The sequence below is a fragment of the Rutidosis leptorrhynchoides genome, chromosome 9 (genome assembly GCF_046630445.1).
Source record: "Rutidosis leptorrhynchoides isolate AG116_Rl617_1_P2 chromosome 9, CSIRO_AGI_Rlap_v1, whole genome shotgun sequence".
Lineage (NCBI taxonomy): Eukaryota > Viridiplantae > Streptophyta > Magnoliopsida > Asterales > Asteraceae > Rutidosis > Rutidosis leptorrhynchoides.
In genome coordinates, this window is record NC_092341.1 from 324,759,908 (window position 1) to 324,776,976 (window position 17,069).

Genomic DNA, 17,069 nt, shown 5'->3' on the forward strand with positions numbered 1-17,069 from the left:
TGCATAAAAAATATTATTATTATTATTTTTCTTTCATACTTGTGTATTCACTCGTCAATAAACCTTAAGAGTGTTACAAAGCAAGTGCCATTAGGGCACAATTAACTTTACTACTACATTTTCAAAAAAATTAATGCACAACAAAAAAAAATGCCCCATCTTCATCTCGATCTTTATAATTACAATACACAATACTTGATTCAACACAGCAAAAACAAGCACCAAAATGTAACACAAAATACGACCAGACACAACTCTCACAAACGAGTCAGTTTTGGTCCCCCCAACTACAAGTTTAAACTCGAAAATCACTTAATGCCAACACACTTAAGAAGCTTAGTCCAAAGACTAATCGCCTCCTTGGCTTCAAGAGGATTTGCAGGGTCACTAAATTTAGCCTTGTCACTAAGTTCTTCAAAAGCAGTTACAAGATTTTGAAGCCTTGCAACAAACTCAATCAATAAAGACGTGTAAGTGGCAAGTGATAATGCACTCGCACTTTCATAAGTCTTCACTTCACGAACGTTTAAAATTTGGTCACCAAGAACTGATAACTGCGAAGGCCATTGCACTTGATGTTTCAACATATCTTCAGCTGAACCCCAGTGCACCATTGAAGGATGGTTCGACACATTTGTAACATTACTGTCTAAGGGCGGAAATAATGGTTTTAGGTTTGCTTCACTTAAAGAGTTGATAACATTTGGTTTCATATCATCTTCTTTTAGATCTTGAAGACGATCGAGATCTGCAAACTCTTTCGGTTGTTTACCAGCTGCCCATTTTTCTGAGTTGACTAAATGGTAAGATTTTTGGTCAATCTTCATCTGCAACTCCTCAGCAGCCTCGTGCACTTTATCGAGCAAGTCAATATCTGGGCTTAAATTTTCCATCTTTTCCAATTTGTTTCCTAGCTCACGTAATATTCTCGCACCTTCAGCGCCAACCTTTTGGATCTCATTTTTGAACACGTCTCTTAGTTCAGATGGCGCCTATATACGCGTAAGTATAAACATAAAGCTTTAGATAATGCAACTTGAAGGCTTTAATAGCTTAGATCAGACAAATATTGCAATCTACATAATAATATAATATGTCTAATCAAGAAAATGGATTATAATTTCCAACGAGCACAAGTCTATCTGAATTGGTATAAAGATCCAAACTTAACCGTCAACAAACAAGAATAACTAACTTTATAATTACCTGTATTTCTGCAAGTATACAACCATGCATTGCCATGACCATAAGGGCACAATGCCTGAGTGCACCGCTAACTTTGACATAATTACTCCATGGATATTTCAACATTTTGTAACGTCCATGAGGCGGTTCCCAGACAGCAAACGCCAGCTTCAAAATTAAAAATAAATAAACGTTAGCTAATCGCTAGTAATAACATACCCTTGTTATAATTAAATAAATAAAAACAAACAATATAAACCGTACCAGAGCATCTTCTTGACTACTAGACTGTACTACCGATCTATATCCACTATACAACGGATCATCAGATGCTTGATATACAAGAATCTTTGATGATATCCTTTCGTACCCAAAATGTTGAAAGTAAGTAGTAACACATCCTGCAAAAGCAAAGTAAAAAGGATTAATGCTTTAGAAACTAATAACTAAAACTAATACTACCCATATTGTATATCGAACAAGAGTGATACATAATGGTTTTTTATTTAATATTTACCTTCTAAAGAAGTAGCAACGCCCCTAAAATTCTTGACAATCGATTTATGCAGATCATCACCAGCCCAAATCGGATAAACACACAAATTTACAACCAAACACACACATGACCCTACTCCGATCAACAACAATCTAGAAAGAGCTGCTTGAACAAAATCTGATGTACCCGATACAAGTAGTATACAAAAAGTCAACGTAAAGACTCTAAACGCATATTCATATGCTTTCATTGTGGGGTAGAGTTTCACATAGCTGGAAATAGATCCTGAACATACAAAAGAAAACAACAACCTAAATATGAGTATCCGGTACACTTTATATTATATTATTACTACTAATAATAATTTTTAAGTTAGCTATGGAAAAGATATGGATAGTGACCTATTATAAAGAAGCTGACTACAATCACAACCTCTTGCCACTCCCCGGACCATGTAGATATTTGTGCAGTAGCTAATGCAAAAACAACTGCAGAAATTGTCCCCAAAGCACGGTTATATCCTTTGCTAAGTGTTGCTCCTACATAGGGGCCGGTTTGAACATCGTTAGGATCATAATTAATCAGGTGAAATTAAATAGGTCACTGACATCATCCATTATGATCACTACTTACATACGTGATAAAGATTCAAACTAAGTATTTATGGTAGCTAACAAGAGCAAGTGGTAAACCAGATTTAGCAGCAAATATAAACTGTCTAGGGTTGGATCGACCCGTTTTATAAGCATCTTTTGACCATGTCGACAAATGACATGCCATCTTCATTGTTAGTGTTGGTGATATAAGATTCAGGATAGAACCCTAACTCTGAATACCCTTTCTCGCCTCTTTCTTTAGGTGACGTGGAACCAATATTTCCCGCCACATTTTGATAAAAACAATTGTGTTTGTTATTATTATTATTATTTTTCAGAAAGTAGGAAGCATGTATGAAAATCAAGAAATTTTTTTACCAAAGTAAAGATTCATAAAAAACATGAACCTCAAAAATCAAAAGAAATATTCATCAACTAAGAACTTTTATTGATTTCTTATTGTTTTATCGTTAGTGTGTGGTAAGCTTTGATGGTTTGGTTTGTGCTTTTGGGATTAGTTGTTAATTCGAAGGTTATTAAAAAATTGGTCAACATAACTCCATTTTCGAAAGTCTTTAACAATATGTCTTTAAAAAATTAAAATTACAAGATATATCTTCTGTCTATGCATCACGTACCACGTATAATGCGTATGACATGGTACGTGATGCTTGTCAATGAGTAATTAAGGTTTACAAGCACGTGGCTACCCAAGCACGCACTAACCATTCATAAACATGCACCATGCGTGTTGCTTTTTTATAAGGCCGCACATTCTAGTTTTAAACTTTCACACGCACCAATAACTGTATACCCAAAGCGATTTTTTAGAAATCTAGGTCGTTCGTTTGTGATTGTAAATTTTCTAGGGCTTATCGTTTTCTCGACAATTTGTCCCTTATTCTATATAGTATTATGTTTTAGCTGAAAATGGGGATACACACACGCACACCACCATGCGCGAAGGGAGTAAACTTTGGACGAATAAATTTTAGCGATAATACACAGACATAACAAGTTTAGACCACTCATATAATTCATTAAAAACTTTGTCCAATATTTAACTTTTTACTCCGAATGTCGAATATAATTCAAATCACTTAAGTACAACTCTATTTAAAAAATGATTTCGAATCGATTATAACCGAAGTCTAATCTGATACGATTATAATCGAAATCGAATTTGATATTCCGTTTACGGTTAGGTTTTTAGATTTTGATTTTCTTGTATTCAATTAGACTGAAATCAAAACTAAATGTAATAAAACTATATTTATAATTATATTACTCCTTAATATATATGTGTGTGATTGTCGAATTCGGTTGAAAATTATTGGATAATTTAGTTTTCTTTAAAAACTTAAGAAAATTATTTATCATGTGATTATGAAATAAATTTGTTTGTTAGAATTTGATATTCACAGACACACACACATATATATTAATACTTTCTTCATCATATGTAAACTCGAATTTGATTGAAAGTAGCGCTTACTTTACATTTATACAGTTTGTATAATATAATTCTACATATTTTTATTGTAACTTTGTATATAGAAGTATGTTTTGAATAGATTTTTAATTTTGTTTGTTTTTGATTTTAAATAAAACTAGGACCGAATATGAATTCGGTTCGATTTCAGTTCAATCTTGACATATAAATTCAATTTTTGATTAGGTTTTGATATTGTTCTCAAAATTTTAAATAAGTCAATAAATCGAACCAATTAAACCCAACAAGTTCATTGAACATTCCTTATTAGAAGTAGATCTAGTCAATTTGCATTTTACTTCAAACGACAAGACTCTTCACACGCAACACAAACTAATCCACGAATAATATTCACTACAGAATTCAAACCTATAACTTTTTGATTAAAGAGCTCTTCACATATCGCTACTACCGCTAGACTATCAGCCATTTTCTATTTGCACTTTTAATACATGAGATGACTGATATTATGTCATGTGTAAAGTAAATGAAAATTAATACAATATAATGTACTTTGTTTTTCAAAATAAATATTGTACAAGATTGTGATCTTAACGAATTACTTTTGGAACGGATTTCATCTGGAAGGTTAGTCAAAACGTCTATACTCGAGATGGTGTTTTGCATGACAGTGTTAACATCTTGAACCAAGTTGATCTAATTATTCGAGGTTATGCGAGTAAATCTGTTGCGTACTCTAATCACATGGGTGAAGTTCAAGCGGGTCTGAAGCGCGGGGTTCATCCTCTTCGGTCGATCACAACAAAGTTGCCATTTGAGAAGATCTACCTGAAGAAACGAAGACTCTAGTGTGCCCAATTCGACCCGAGTCTCCACTAGTTTCGACTTTTCTTGAGCTACCACTCAAACAAGACCTCTCGGCAATTTCAGAACTCATTAGATTGCTAGGATTCTCGACACCTACAAAACCACGTATTAACTCCTCAACCATATATATGGTTCCCCCTCTTGTACCCGCGAGCAACTACGAGACCTCCTTTAAACACCGTCCACCTTTGATTTCCAAATAGAACATAACACATATCATCTTACAATTGCCCAACCGAGATTTATCTTCTTGTGAGCTTGGGGATGAACCTCATGTTCCTCTTGATCCAAGCATAATCCAAGTGTCTAACCACAAGATTACCAATACCCACAACATCAAGAGTACTCTCATTCACAACTCGAACCCTACCGAAATACAACTTGAAAGTCACATCGTTTATGTATAGGGTAGCATGATACCAGGCACCCGAATCTAATACCCAAGATTCGTTAAGAACCTCATATTGGCACATCAACGCATCCTCGATCACCGTAGTCACCACACTCCCACCCGACTTAAGACTTGGACACTTTGACTTATAGTGACCAACTTGTTGACAATTCTAACACACCACATTTTTGCTCCTTGATGGACTCCTTGACCTAGCTCTTCCTCGACTAACACTTAGAACCGAGCCAGAACTCATGTTTGAATTTTTCCTTCAAATACCTTCGCTAAGAATCAAATCACTCGAACTCATCATCGAATTTAATGTCAACCGATTTTAACCAGTTTAAAATCAAATTAAATTCACTCACACGATCCGCCGTCGAGGAAGCCTCCATCATCCTAACATTCACCACTCGTCGAATCAAGAAAACTTTGTTCAAAGTGGATGGCTTTTCATACATGTTGGATAGAGCAACAATCAATCTCGCGGTTGTGGTTTGACCCACAATGTTGTAAGCAACGTTCTTGGCCAGAGAAAGTCTAATAACCCTCATGGCTTACCTATCCAACAAGTCTCACTCGCCTTACCCCATATATTCCGGTTTAATACCATTTGAGGGTTGGTAAAGTTTCTTTTGAGAAAGAAAGTCTTCAATTTGCATCTTCCAAAAGCTAAAATCAGTCATCAATCTTCATATCACTCTTTTCCGCTATTGTTGCCGAAAATACGAGCCTAAGTTCTTGATACCACTTGTAGGATCGTATAGCTCAACAACAGGTCCAACAATATAAGTCAAGAGTCTCTCATTTCTTTAAAACCAATTGGTAGTAGAGGGAGTTCCTCTTAAACTTATATGCATACATTTATTTTGTCCCGTGACCTATGTGGGACTTGATTTGCACCCTTACAATACATATAATCAATCATTAGTGGTTTGGCACTAAGCTCAAAGTTGAGGTGATAGATTCGGGTTGGACCATTAGGCATGGTTTTACTATTCACTGCTAACCTATTTCTCTAACCTATTTTTCTTTAAGTATATCGAAAATTTATACTTTAATAATGCACATGTTTTTGTCAAATATTAGCACCCACATATTTTCAGTTTTCCCTTCCCAATTTTTTTACACTTTGAACTCTCTAAAATTCTTTTTTCAATTTTAACCTCTCTTAATTTCCAAATGGTTTTACTATTCACTGCTAACCTATTTCTCTAACCTATTTTTCTTTCAATATATCAAAAATTTATACTTTAACAATGCACATGTTTTTGTCAAATTCTAGCCCACATATTTTCAATTTCCCCTTCCCAATTTTTTTACACTTTGAACTCTCCAGATTTTTTTTTTTTTTTGGATTTTAACCTCTCCTAATTTCCAATTTTCTCCCTTTCTAATTATTTATATATATATATTTTTTAAGTCATGACACTTTCCAACTTCATTTTTTATTTATACAAGCCATCTAATTTATTTTAGACGAAGTAATTATTTTCATTATATGAAGTAATTATTTTCTTAACTTTTTTAATAATGTTTTATAACAACTTTTTCTTTTATTTTGTTACTTACATTATATCATATATACGGAGTACATTATATACAATTAGTTAATAGTGTATGTTTTGTCTACATTTGTTAAAAATGTTTGTTACGTTGAAACTGATTATTATTATCTATTGAGTTATGTTAGGTTTTTTAACGACTTTTATTGAATATATACAGTTATATAGTAAAAACTTTTATGTACGCATCGGAGCCCTTGTTAGTGATCATTATTGATCATGCAAACAAAAACTACATAATACATCAACGATAAACAAGAAACAAGTAAAGTTATTACTTACCTACAGTAAACTCGAAGATGAGGACAACAGTGAGGATCGCCCAAATTATATTGTCGCCAACATAAGAAAGAGACCCCGAAACAAATAAAAGTGCAGAAACAATTGCAATCGCCAAGCCCGTTTTAAGAGCAAATATGGGCTTTTTTGGATCCGAACGACCCATTTCATAAGCCTTATGAAGAACTATTCGAACATCCTTCCACCATTTATTGATCCCATCAAGAAACGATGGTTTGCCAATCTCCATGGCACTACTTGAGTCGCTATAACCATTTGGAGATAACAATCTTTCTCTACTTGTGTATAATAAAGTAGGCGACATATAGATCCAAATTTGTATTTCACTTTAGTATAATTTGGTGGTTCATGAAAGAGTAGTAAATTAGTAATGATGACGATCTCACGTTGATTTGAGGAATGGGTTTGGCGGCAAATGGCGGAGGTATATGTTAGTTAATGGGGTCATATGACACCAATTAAATTTGTTTTTAGGGATTATAGTATTGAAATTAATAGTCAAAAAATCTAGTTTGTTAAGAATTGACACCATCCCATCCCATCCCATTTTCAATAAAACTCATTCAACAAAACCTTATTTTATGAGCTGATATTTCGGCGGCTTAAAATTGGTATTGGAACGTATACATTAAAATAATGCAGAATCCATAATTTGATGCATTTGCCAAAAATAAGTCACTTGATGTGGCTATTTCTAATTTATATTTAGGGTATGACAAACGCAAATCATCTTAGAGATTTTTCCATTACATCAACTTTCCATTACATCAACAGTGAGACAATACCTACCATTAAAATTCTTATATTTCGATTGAGGTAATCTTCATTGTATTTTTTACGTTTTAGGTATAAAGCATAATCTTGTTCCAAATTTCTAGTTTATATCATGTACTAGTATTTAACTTTGTATTTGTACAATCTATTCTACAACGAAACAATTTATTTTTCGAATCTAACTCTACTCCTTCGATGCCAAAGGATCCTTAAAAGCGTGAACTTGACATCTAATGTGAGGTTGTGCATCGAGATGAAAAACTATAGAACTTAAAAGGGCTCTCTTGTTAGATTGATGTTTGACACCGAAAAACATATTTTATATCGTTATGCGACTTATGTCTATGAATTATTAAAGCTTGACTTGGTTTTGCCTGTTGCAAGTGCAACGGTATAGAGGTATTTTTCGACAATACAACTTGTAAAATCATATTTGCGTAATTGAATGAATGGTGAATTTATGAACGGCTATTTTATTGGTGTTATAGATTGAGAAGCACTTGATAGTGTTAAAGATGGAGCCGTTATGGATCGTTTCCAATGAATGAAATATAGTCGAGCACATATGTGTTAGAAGTTAACTTGATTTTTTAATGTTATTATTACTTAATCAGCATTTGTCAATTAAATTTGTAGGATCTTATACATTTTAATATTATTTTATGACATCATTCATCTGGAATCCTGGCTTCGCCACTGGGTGGTAAACGGTGATAGTGGTAGCCGGAGAATTATAATGCATGATGGAAGCAAGATGAGTAGGTGGTATCGCTAGATCAATGGGCTGGACCTATAGATATTAAGAATTTGTATATATTATTTATGGCCGGCCATGATAAAAAATATATACTCCAATATGCTAATAGTAGTACGGAGTATATATGTTAATAATAATACTCGTATTAAGATTTTAATAGTATTATTAATTCATTGACCACCTCACAATAGCCTAGTGATTGGAGTCGTAAATTATAAATTAGACTTAGGGATGGCATAAAGACCCGCACCTGATGAGTAAACCCGAAACCCGGCACTTTTAGGCCAGGTTCAGGTCTGGATATTCAGATTGTGAGCCGAGTTTTAAGTTCATTTGCGGGTTCGGATATGGTGATGAGTTTAAATATAAACCCTTATACCCGACCCAAATGAAATTTCAATTTTATTAATAACCATAATAAAATTTAAAAATAACAATATAAGTTTGTATTATTATTCGATATTTATATACAATCATTTAAATTTGATAATCATTTTGACATTGAAACAAAACTTGAAATATTAGACGTGAAAACAAGAATTACTTTTAATTTCAATTCTCTTCAAAGTTAAACTAGAGTCACGGTTTTGGACGTGAAGCACATGCAAATTAAATATTAGACGTGAAACACCTGCCAACCGACGTATTAGACGTCAAAGACATGAAAATTAAATATTAGACGTGAAACAAACGTAAATGTAAATTTGATATTATTTAGATAAATTATAAATTATTATACTTCCAGTTTTGTAAAACAAATAAATAAACGTTGTTTTTATCAGTTAACTAAATAAATCGGTTCTAAAGACTATAATCACCGGTCCTTAACCGATGGAAAAGTTTGAAACCCAACATTTTTTTGAATCGACCCGACATTTTTTAAACTGGATTCGGGTCTGCGGGTCAGGGCTGAATATGGGGACGATTTGTTATAAAATAGGTATATACGAAACTGAGAACATATAAATGCATTGCAATATAATTGTAAACATAACAATAAGCTGAAACGTAAAAACGATCAAACCGAATTGAATGGATGAACCGGGCTTGTGTTTCACACAATTCCCTTAAACAGATTCGTCGTCTGTTCCCAGGGTACACCGGTTCGAAGCAGCGTACTGCCGGACTTATAACACTTGCCTGAAAAAGAGTCGGATGCGTGAAACTGAGATGGAACAAATTCGTGTACCGTGTAGTTGCAGGTTTTTTGTTGTGTGTCTTGTTTCTGCAAATTGAGGCACTATTTATTTACAGAAAAGTTGCAGCTTAATCATTCCAACAAGTGAGTGGGTAATCATTCCAGCTTAATGATATATATTATATCATGATCAACCATTCCACTCAATCATTCCAACAAGTGAGTGGGCATTTAATCAATCACTTGTTGTGGGTCTCTAACAGCTCATCACCAAGTTAGACAATCATGATCCAACTACAACTGTACGGACCAAAAATAAATCGTATTGCAAAAACAGGCCTCGCACGGGCCGGAATTTTCGAAGCTGCATTCGTGTCTGCAGGTCGTGCGGGCACGCCCATTGGATCACAGGAAATCCCAAGTTTTTGCAACCCCCCCTGCGCGAGAGTAGGTGCTAGAGTAAAATATGGCATAAGGTCTTGACATAGGTTTGGAGATAAGAACTTATATACCTCTCATAAGTCTCTCTCCACTCCTATGTGGAACAAGATGCATTCCACTAGATTTCCATAATTTTGCATCAAACACACAACATTGAGACTCGATATCTCATTCACATTCTATCCGTTTTGGACACCCTTTAGCTCGTTTTAAAGTCCTCGTCAAGGACTACAAAATTCACTAAATAACTACTAATATGTATTACGTTATTATATATTAATATGTGTCCAAAGTTTGGTAAAAACCATTTGTTTTATCCAAAATTTCCAACAATCCCCCACATGAATGGAGATCGCTCTCAGAAACAACAATCTTCCGATTAAATTTCAGCAGTTGAATCTTGCATACGATAGGTAGGTGTTACCCCTTTGAACCTTCGCTTATGAAACGCACTTAGTCTACTGGCTCTGAGTAGACGACGATGTCTTTGAGCTCGTCTGTCGTTTGTGTAGGCGACAATACGCTTCACACAAGACTCTCCCTGACAAAGTCAAGTCCTCATAGTTATGTTCGTTATGGTCATGAACATTCGCCTGGTTCTGCGAGAGCTTATCAAATATTGTGCCCCAACAATACCCTTTGAAGCAACCCCACTTCTCTCTCACATAGGTGATTCACCACATCGTGGCTACTGATTAACCACGCATAGTTATTTCAGTTGAATCATTAAAAACCATAGGCTTATCCTCTTACTTGTCACTTTTAGGAACGGACTAGGAAGTCTACTCTTAATTAGTAAACTCCCTTTAAAGAGTGTAGGGGTTGCTAGTCTAGTAATTTAACTCCCCCACAGTGACTTCGCCAGTTCATACAAGTAGGTTGTCCTATTGAACTCAGATATTGGGATCTCCAGTCAACTGAGTTAGGTTTTCCTTCATTTAAACTTAGCCTTTCATGGGCTTTAGTCCAATTTCCATGCATGACTTATACACTAACTCTCCGCTTAATCCTTTTATCAGCGGATCCGCAATATTATCCTTTGACTTCACATAGTCAATAGTGATAATTCCTGTAGAGATTAGTTGTCGTACTGTATTATGTCTACGTCGTATATGTCTATTCTTACCATTATACATTATGCTATGAGCTCTACCAATCGCCGATTGGCTATCACAATGTATACTTATGGCCGACACCGGTTTAGACCATCTTGGTATATCTTCAACGAATTGACGTAGCCATTCTGCCTCTTCACCAGCTTTGTCTAAAGCGATGAATTCTGATTCCATCGTGGATCTAGCAATAACCGTTTGTTTAGACGATTTCCACGATATAGCAGCACCTCCAAGTGTGAATACATATCCACTTGTCGCTCTGGAATCATTTGTATCAGATATCCAGTTTGCATCACAATGACCTTCAATCACTGCAGGATATCTGTTTTAATGCAGCCCGTAATCCCTAGTGTATCTTAAGTACCGGAGTAACCTTGTCATACACCTCCAGTGAGATGTACTTGGATTACTCGTGTATCTACTTAGCTTGCTTACAGCATATGCTAAGTCGGGTCGAGTACAACTCATTAGATACATTAAGCTGCCAACAATTCTTGAGTACTCTAATTGGTTAACAGGTTCTCCTCTGTTCTTAGCTAGATGTTGACTCGTGTCAATGGGAGTTCTAGCTACATTAGAGTCATTTGCATTGAACTTCTCAAGAATTTTATCCACATAATGGGTTTAACTTAGAACAAGTCTACTTTGGGTTCGTGTGATTTTTATTCCCAATATCACATCTGCCAAACCCATGTCTTTCATGTCAAACTTCGATTTTAACATGTCTTTTGTAGATTTAATCATCTTCTCATTACTACCAGCAATGAGCATATCATATACATATAGACAAAGGATAACATATCCATCTGGTGTGTCTTTCACATAAACACACTTGTCACATTCATTGATCTTAAATCCTAAACCAAGCATGACATGATCAAACTTCTGGTGCCATTGTTTGGGAGCTTGTTTTAGTCCATACAAGGACTTAACGAGTTTACAAACTTTCCTTTCTTGTCCAGGCGCTTTAAACCCCGCGGGTTGTTCCATGTAAATCTCTTCTTCGAGATTTCCGTTTAGGAAAGCGGTTTTCACATCCATTTGATGTACTTCCAAGTTTCTAATGGCAGCAATGGCAAGTACCAACCTGATTGAGGTTATTCGCGTTACAGGCGAATATGTATCAAAGTAATCTAGACCTTCTCGTTGTCTATAACCTTTGATCACCAACCTTGCCTTATACTTATCAATGGTACCATCCGGATTTAACTTCTTCTTGAAGATCCATCGATAACCTAGTGGCTTGCATCCCAGAGGAAGATCCACTAACTCCCAAGTATGGTTTTGTAAAATAGAATCTATTTCACTTTTAATGGACTCCTTCCATTGAGGTCCTTCAGAGGAAGACACCGCTTCACGGTAAGTTGTAGGTTCATTTTCAACCATGTAAGTGTGAAAATCAGGACCGAATGATTTTTCTGTCCTTGATCTTTTGCTTCGTCTCAGCTCAAGCTCTTCTTCCTCAGATTCTACTAGTTCCTCATGAACTTGTTCATGAGGTGTCTCAACTTCAACATGTTCATTTGCAATGCACGAAAATACATTTTCAAAGAACGAAGCATTTCTCGATTCCATGATCGAACCTTTATGTATATCCGAAATTTTGGATTCATGCACAAGGAACCGATAAGCCGTACTGTGTTCAGCATATCCAATAAATATGCAGTCAACAGTCTTTGACCCTATCTTTTGTGCCTTAGGTAGTGGAACAGCTACCTTTGCTAGGCACCCCCACACTTTGAGGTACTCATATGATGGTTTTCTTTTCCACCATAACTCGTATGGGGTTTCATCCCTTTTCTTTTGGGGTATCTTATTTAAAAGATAGTTTGTCGATAGGATGGCATCCCCCCACATTGACTGGCTTATACCCGAACTCACCAACATGGCATTCACCATTTCTTTCAAGGTTCTATTCTTTCTTTCAGCAGTGCCATTTGATTGGGGTGAGTAAGGTGTAGTGAATTCATGTCTAATGCCATTTTGCGCACAAAATTCAGCAAAAGGTGCAACATATTCGCCACCTCTATCACTGAGGATAACCTTGATTTTCCGTTCAAGTTGATTCTCAACTTCATTTTTATAAGCAATAAATTTCTCAATTGCTTCATCTTTACTTTTCAATAAGTAAACATAACAATACTTCATGCTATCATCGATAAACGTAATGAAGTACTTGTTTCCATTCCTCGTTTGAATGGATTTCAAATCACACACATCAGTGTGAATCACATCAAGGGGTTCGGTTATTCGTTCAACCGATTTGAAGGATGATCTTGTTAATTTGGCTTCAACACATGTTTTACATTTATAGTTTTAGTCAATGTGTAACGTTGGTATGCAATTCAATTTAATTAAGCGACGAATGGAATTAAAATTAACATGACCTAGTCTACCATGCCACACATTAGAAGACACAAGCAAATAAATAGAAGTAGTACTTGTTTTATTAGCTTCAGTGTTAATAACCATTGCATTTAGCTTAAACATGCCATTAAGGGCATAACCCTTACCAACATAATAACACGAACTTATCAGACTCAAACACAAGTCTAAAGCCAAAATTATTCAATAACCACCCAGACACAAGACTCTTACGAATATCAGGAACATACAACACATTAGTCAAAGTAAGTTCCTTTCCAGAGGTCATTTTCAGGATCACATTTCCTTCACCATTGATATCAGCTGTAGCAGAGTTTCCCATAAACATATTATCTCCACTAGTAACCTCTTTGAAAGTTTTAAAGAGGCTCTTACCAGCACACACATGACGGGTAGCCCCAGTATCAACCCACCACTCTCTAGTATTAGAACCAACCAGATTAACCTCGAAAATCATAATAGTGAGGTCAGAAACCATAGCAACCAGGTTGTCAGCATCATCAACCATGTTAGCTTGTTTAAAAGTGTATTTCTTTGGCTTAGTGTACTGATCAGCACGATGACCCGGCTGGTCACAATTAAAGCATTTTCCATAGAAATTTTTCTTCTTGGCAACACCCCCTTTAGGTCCAAACTTGAACCCTTTTCCTTTGTTACTCTTCTCAGTCTTCCCTTTGCTCTTGCTGCCTTTTGAGGTTTGACCGTGTTCAACAATATTAACCTTTGCTAAAACAGGGGTAATGCTCCTTTTAAGAGCAACTTTGTTGTCTTCCTCAATAGGAAGACGGACCACAAGGTCTTCAACGGTCATTTCCTTTCGCTTATGTTTCAAATAATTTTTGAAATCAACCCAGCTTGGTGGCAGTTTCTCAATCATAGCTGCAACTTGGAAACCCTGACTGATTACCATTTTTCCGCATGTATGTCATGAATAATGACTTGTAATTCTTGGATTTGACTCATAACAGTCTTAGAGTCAACCATCTTAAAGTCCAAGAATTTAGCTACTACCCATTTCTTGGTACCAGCATCTTCAGTCTTGTACTTTCGCTCTAAAGTCTCCCATAATTCTTTGGCAATCTCTATTGTGCAGTACACGTTATAGAGAGAATTCTCCAAACTATTCAAAACATAGTTCCAGCACAGGTAATGAAATGTCCCGTTCATATTGATTATAAACGTTCCATATTAATTGATTTCGTCGCGAGGTTTTGACCTCTATATGAGACGTTTTTCAAAGACTGTATTCATTTTTAAAACAACCATAACCTTTATTTTATCGATAAAGATTTAAAAAGCATTACGTAGATTATCAAGTAATGATAATCTAAAATATACCGTTTACACACGACCATTACATAATGGTTTACAATAAGAATATATTACATCAAAAATAAGTTTCTTGAATGCAGTTTTTACACAATATCATACAAGCATGGACTCCAAATCTTGTCCTTATTTTAGTATGCAACAGCGAAAGCTCTTAATAATCACCTGAGAATAAACATGCTTAAAACGTCAACAAAAATGTTGGTGAGTTATAGGTTTAACCTATATATTATCAAATCATAATAATAATAGACCACAAGATTTCATATTTCAATATACATACCATACATAGAGATAAAATTCATTCATATGGTGAACACCTGGTAACCGACATTAACAAGATGCATATAAGAATATCCCCTATCATTTCGAGAAATCCTTCGGACATGATAAAAATGAATTCGAAGTACTAAAGCATCCGGTACTTTGGATGGGGTTCGTTAGGCCCAATAGATCTATCTTTAGGATTCGCGTCAATTAGTAGATCGGTTTACTAATTCTTAGGTTACCAAACAAAAGGGGCATATTTGGCTTCGATCATTCACCCATATAATGTAGTTTCAATTACTTGTGTCTATTTCGTAAAACATTTATAAAACTGCATGTATTCTCATTCCAAAATATTAGATTTTTAAAAGTGGGACTATAACTCACTTTCACAGATTTTTACTTCGTCGGGAGTAAGACTTGGTCACTGGTCAATTCACGAACCTATAACAAATATATACATATATATATCAAAGTATGTTCAAAATATATTTACAACATTTTTAATACATTTTGATATTTTAAGTTTATTAAGTCAGCTGTCCTCGTTAGTAACCTACAACTAGTTGTCCATAGTTAGATGTACAGAAATAAATTGATATATATTATCTTGAATCAATCCACAACCCAGTGCATACAAGTCTCAGGCTAGATCACAACTCAAAGTATATATATTTTTGGAATCAAACTCAACCCTGTATAGCTAACTCAAACATTACTGCATATAGAGTGTCTATGGTTGTTCCAAATAATATATATACATGGGTCGATATGATATGTCAAAACATTTGTATACGTGTCTATGGTATCCCAAGATTACATAATAAATTATAATACATGTATAATACAATATAAGTTAGCTAGGATATGATTTGTATAGAATTGTTACAATATTTCCCGTAGCTACAACAATCAAAAAAATATCCAATCTTGTTTTACCCATAACTTCTTCGTGTTAAATCCGTTTTGAGTGAATCAAATTGCTATGGTTTCATATTAAAATCTATTTTATGAATCTAAATAGAAAAAGTATAGGTTTATAGTCAGAAATATAAGTTACAAGTCATTTTTGTAAGAGGTAGTCATTTCAGTCGAAAGAACGACGTCTTGATGACCATTTTGAAAAACATACTTCCACTTTGGGTTTAACCATAATTTTTGGATATAGTTTCATGTTCATAAGAAAAATCATTTTCCCAGAAGAAAAACTTTTAAATCAGATTTTATCATAGTTTTTAATTATCAAACCCAAAACAGCCCGCGGTGTTACTACGACAGCGTATGTCCGGTTTTACGGTGTTTTTCGTATTTCCAGGTTTTAAATCATTAAGTTAGCATATCATATAGATATAGAACATGTGTTTAGTTGATTTTAAAAGTCAACTTATAAGGATTAACTTTTGTTTACGAACAAGTTTAAAATTAACTAAACTATGTTCTAGCGATTTCATGTTTAAACCTTCGAATAAGGTAGTTTTATATATATGAATCGAATGATGTTATGAACATCATTACTACCTCAGGTTTTGTGGATAAACCTACTGGAAATGAGAAAAATAGATCTAGCTTCAAAGGATCCTTGGATGGCTTGAAAGTTCTTGAAGCAGAATCATGACATGAAAACAAGTTCAAGTAAGATTTCCACTCGAAATAAGATTGTTATAGTTATAGAAATTGAATCAAAGATTGAATATGAGTATTACCTTGTATTAGAAAGATATCTTACTGTAAATAAGAAAGATTTCTTGAGGTTGGATGATCACTTTACAAGATTGGAAGTAAGCTAGAAAACTTGGAAGTATTCTTGATTTTATGAAACTAGAACTTATAGAATTTATGAAGAACACTTAGAACTTGAAGATAGAACTTGAGAGATATCAATTAGATGAAGAAAATTGAAGAATGAAAGTGTTTGTAGGTGTTTTTGCTCGTTTGTATATGGATTAGATATAAAGGATGTGTAATTTTGTTTACATGTAAATAAGTCATGAATGATTACTAATATTTTTG

At 34.7% G+C, this 17,069-nt stretch overlaps 1 protein-coding gene across 1 annotated transcript; it reads right to left on the minus strand.

The window, feature by feature from the left end:
* Positions 1 to 308: 308 nt before the first annotated feature.
* Positions 309 to 7,037, minus strand: LOC139867017 (aluminum-activated malate transporter 5-like). The gene is made up of 6 exons (XM_071855326.1): positions 6,836 to 7,037; positions 2,083 to 2,220; positions 1,703 to 1,966; positions 1,450 to 1,586; positions 1,207 to 1,353; positions 309 to 992 (listed from the first exon to the last, which is right to left on the minus strand). Exons 1-6 carry the CDS (start codon positions 6,996 to 6,998, stop codon positions 309 to 311), a joined length of 1,533 nt encoding a protein of 510 aa, XP_071711427.1. The 5' UTR covers positions 6,999 to 7,037.
* Positions 7,038 to 17,069: the final 10,032 nt, after the last annotated feature.

Excerpts from the sequence above, each read along its gene's own strand:
- LOC139867017 (XM_071855326.1), bottom strand. The coding sequence starts at position 6,998 with ATGGGTCGTTCGGATCCAAAAAAGCCCATATTTGCTCTTAAAACGGGC. Across the intron at positions 2,221-6,835 it reads CATCTTCGAGTTTACTGTAG|GAGCAACACTTAGCAAAGGA; the intron begins GTAAGTAATAAC and ends GCCCCTATGTAG. Across the intron at positions 1,967-2,082 it reads AGTCAGCTTCTTTATAATAG|GATCTATTTCCAGCTATGTG; the intron begins GTCACTATCCAT and ends TTGTATGTTCAG.